This window comes from Labrus mixtus, chromosome 8, assembly GCF_963584025.1.
Source record: "Labrus mixtus chromosome 8, fLabMix1.1, whole genome shotgun sequence".
NCBI classification, from domain to species: Eukaryota; Metazoa; Chordata; class Actinopteri; order Labriformes; family Labridae; genus Labrus; species Labrus mixtus.
This window is the reverse complement of record NC_083619.1, coordinates 27,917,203-27,921,113: the sequence shown is the minus strand read 5'-3', so window position 1 is coordinate 27,921,113 and position 3,911 is coordinate 27,917,203. Positions and strand designations below refer to the sequence as shown.

The 3,911-nt window shown below is 42.0% G+C and overlaps 1 protein-coding gene across 4 annotated transcripts in view; it reads left to right on the top strand.

The window, feature by feature from the left end:
- The first annotated feature begins 2,235 nt into the window (after nt 1–2,235).
- LOC132978366 (disco-interacting protein 2 homolog C) overlaps nt 2,236–3,911 on the top strand; it is a 158,892-nt gene continuing 157,216 nt past the window's right edge. For 3 of the 4 annotated variants that reach the window (XM_061043505.1, XM_061043506.1, XM_061043504.1), the window contains exon 1: nt 2,236–2,501. In XM_061043505.1, coding sequence (XP_060899488.1) covers nt 2,423–2,501 — 79 coding nt within the window. In that variant the 5' untranslated portion in view covers nt 2,236–2,422. The remainder of the gene's footprint in view (nt 2,502–3,911) is intronic. The other variant, XM_061043507.1, reaches the window with a different exon arrangement.

The following is a 3,911-nucleotide window of genomic DNA, read 5'->3' as shown; positions in this document are numbered from 1 at the left end:
GGAGCGGTGTGACAGAGAGAGACTTGTTTACAACAGAGAACATTTATCTTTTAAAAACACTTCTCATTTCAGATTTTACAAGATGAACTCTTCTTTGAACCTTTTCTGAGAATCACAAATTCAGTCATTCTTTATAAAATAAATTTCAAACACACATCAAATGCAGATTCAATGTTTGGATATATGAAACGTGAGAATCACAAGAGAGTCTCTTATTTTGATTGACTGGAACTATATGTTGTAAGCCATGTTAGTGTCAAAAAAAACCTTTTTAAATAAAGTTTGACCCTAAAAAAGAATTTCAGCCTCGACTGGTCCTGAGAGTGAAGATCCACAAGATGGCAGCATGTTCACATCTGCAGAGGCTTCCCCTTTTCATCCAATCCTGCTGCTGCTGAACAACATTATCATCGTTTTGAAATAAACAACTTACAAATGTCAACTTTAGAATGACAAAAATGCTGTTAAAAAATTACTCAATTACAGAAAAAAATGCCTGAAAACAATTTAAAGGGGACACATTATGAAAAATCCACTTGTACAGTGTTTTTGTCCTTTGTTTGTGGTCTTACAACACAGAGAAAAATGCTCCGTTTCAAATTTGCTCTCCTTGTGATGTCACAGAGGGATTCTGGCAAAATAACAATCCCCTCCCCTGGTATCTCCACCCATAGACTCCACCCCCTAGCCTAGGAAAAAACTTTAGCGCAGGTCCGCCATTTTTATTCTCGCTACAGAGGAGTGATGTCTACTGGGAAAACTCGGGGGGGGGGGGTCATTGCATTTAAAGAGACACACACACCAAAACGGAGCGTTCTGAGAGAGCTGGTTTATACAGGGTCACAAACCTCCTCTGGTGCTTGATTCATGTTATATTTTGACCAAAGCACAGCACAGATGTTTCATTTAGACCACAGGGGGACTGTTTGAAAAGGTGGAGGAGGGGACAATATGTCCTCTTTAAAAAAGCCAAAATAAGACAAATTTCCTTTCACCAACACGCTTAAAGTTTGGGCGACAGTAACTCCGTCTGTAGGGACTTGGGTTGGGAACAAGGGCTTCTGTATATTTGAATTATCCAAAAGATAGATAGATAGATAGATAGAGAGATAGATAGATATATAGATAGATAGATAGAGAGAGAGAGAGAGAGATAGATAGATAGATAGATAGATAGAGAGAGAGAGAGAGAGATAGATAGATAGATAGATAGATAGATAGATAGATAGATAGATAGATAGATAGATAGATAGATAGATAGATAGATAGGCTTTTGGCGCCCTCTGGTGGTCAGATATATAATCAGTTAGATTGAAAAAATCATCCACAGTTTTGAATTTTTCCTATAAACACAGAAAAATAAATCTGTAAAGTGGATTTATATTTTGTTGTATCCCTCTTAGTGTCAAGTCTAAGATGTTGTCATCTGGCCAAAGTCACGTACTGTGAATTCCACCTGCGAGCTGCATGAAGTCAGCCATATTTAACAAGCTTCACTGAGGAAGACGGCTGACTTTTCCTTCAAAATAAAAGCATGAAGCAGTTTTTCTTTTAGATTAGAGAAGGAGAAAAATGAGGATCAGAAGAAAAAGAATGGTGAGGGGGAAGAGGAGGATAACAAGGAGACAAAGAAGATGACAGAGATGAAGACATAGAAGAAGAAGAAGCAGGAGAATCAGGAGGGTGAGAAGAAAACGGAGAAGAAGAAAAAGGAGGATGAGGAGAAGCAGGAGGGTGAGAAGAAAACAGATGACGAGAAGGGGAAGAAGATGACAAAGATGAAGACAAACAAGAAGAATACCGTGGAGAAGAAGAAAAAAGGAGGATGACGAGAAGCAGGATTGTGAGAAGAAAAAGAAGAGGAAGAAAACAAGGAGGAGAGGGGAGAGGAGGAGAAAAAGAATGGTGAGGGGGAAGAGGAGGATAACAAGGAGACAAAGAAGATGACAAAGATGAAGACAGAAGAAGAAGAAGCAGGAGAATCAGGAGGGTGAGAAGAAAACGGAGAAGAAGAAAAAGGAGGATGGAGAAAAAGAATGAGAAGAAATAAAAAGATCTGGGAGAAGAATATAAAGGGAGGAAGAGAAGATGAAGAAGAAGAAAAAAAGGTGATAACTTAGAAGAAGACATCATCTTCATACAATTAAAAATCAGATACAGCTACGTGTGACGTTTCTGCTTCCGTCACTATGAGGATGCTTTTATTTTCTTACTCAAACACCGGATGCAGAATTGTCTCACTTCGGAGAGCTTGGCGCAGGTTAGCGGGGAGCTCAGAGCGTCGCTGCCGCACACAGTGCGACACACACGGATACAGTCTGACCGACTTTGGATATTTCTGGGGGTTGAGGAGAAGCCTGGAGAGAGGAGAGAGGAGGAAACAGACGGGAAACAGAGATTTAAGTCGGTTTCTTGCGGCGGAATGGCGGACCGGGACCCGGTGCCGCTTCCTGCGGAGGTGCGGGCCAGACTGGCCGAGCTGGAGCTGGAGTTATCGGAGGGTGAGTAGACTTGGATTTCCTCGTTTTGGAGCTCCCGCTGCTGCCTGCGGGTGTCTGTGTCGCTGCTGCTCGGCCTCTGCTGGTCGGACGAGCCGGCTCAGAGTGTGAGCTGCGACGAGAGAGTGCTGGTGGTTCTGCAAGCAGCACAAGTTCAAGTGTGTGTCTCCATGTCAAACACACACTCACACACATGCTGCCACATTGCCTGCTCTGCTTTATGAAGCTGGGATTTGGATGCAGGAGATGTGGCGTGTTTTGGAAGTACTGCTGTAGTTTACTCTTTTTTCTATTTGTATATCTTTGGAGATAGTGAAACTAATTAAGCTTCAAGACTCTTCAGGTTGAGATAACGGAAAGAAAAAGTTACCTGCGAGTCATGTTGCAGTTGCACATTTGGATGTTCTCTGCAGCTTTTGCACAGTGTGTCTCTAAGAACATCATTAGAGACACATTATGAAGTCTTTTTTTTTTCACATCTGATTTTACAATGCAATGCAGAACTCAAACCTACAAACATTACACTGGACAAAATCACAAAACTTCTCAGGATTTTTTGTTGTTGTTGTGATCCATCAAAGACTGTCGTTGAGTCATTGCTAATACATCTCCTTGTTAGGAGCCCAAATGAGCACCTCTAACCCTCTTTTTGCTAATTGCAAACCTACAAAAAAAAGTCAGAGTCCTCCAAATCAGAAAACATAAACTTGGCCTTAGAAAAACTGAGGCACGTGTATTCAGATAAAATGATAAAACAGCAAATGAAAACCTCCAAACTCTGAATATTTAGCAGATTTGACGCTGAATTGGTTATTTAAGCAGCTTTTATTGATCAGCGGACTCGGATCCTTTCCATCATGGCAGATAAACAGCCCCATAAAGTACACTTAAGAAGTCTCTATTGAGCTCCAGAGAGACGTTAAAGCCCCCCAGTGGGAATATCAGAGGAGCGCGCTGTAGTCGTATATATCTCTTCAGGTCGTCATTAAGGAGCTTTACTTTTTTTGCATGATCAGTTTGGAAATTCCCGCTTGAGCACCGTGCATGCATGCTGCTGAGATTATGTGCAGCTGTTAGCGGGACACAGCTTTCACATGACACCCTGCAGCTTGTGGGGGGGGCGAAGGATTTCTGTTCAAATCCAGCTTCTCTCCAATAACTCCACAAACACATGTCGGCTTCTTTTTTGCCAGATACTGAACAGCAGACTTGTTATTGATTTTCTCATTAGCCCTCCTCCTCCTCCTCCTCCTCCTCCTCCTCCTCCTCCTTTTTCTTTTTCAGATTGATATGTCACATTGCTGCAGACTCACTCTCAGCCTGCAGAGTATCATAGTGTCACGTTTCTCATGCCGTCTGGACGCTTTGCAGAGCTCAGCCATGTAAGGAGAAACAAAGAAAGAAAGAAGGAAA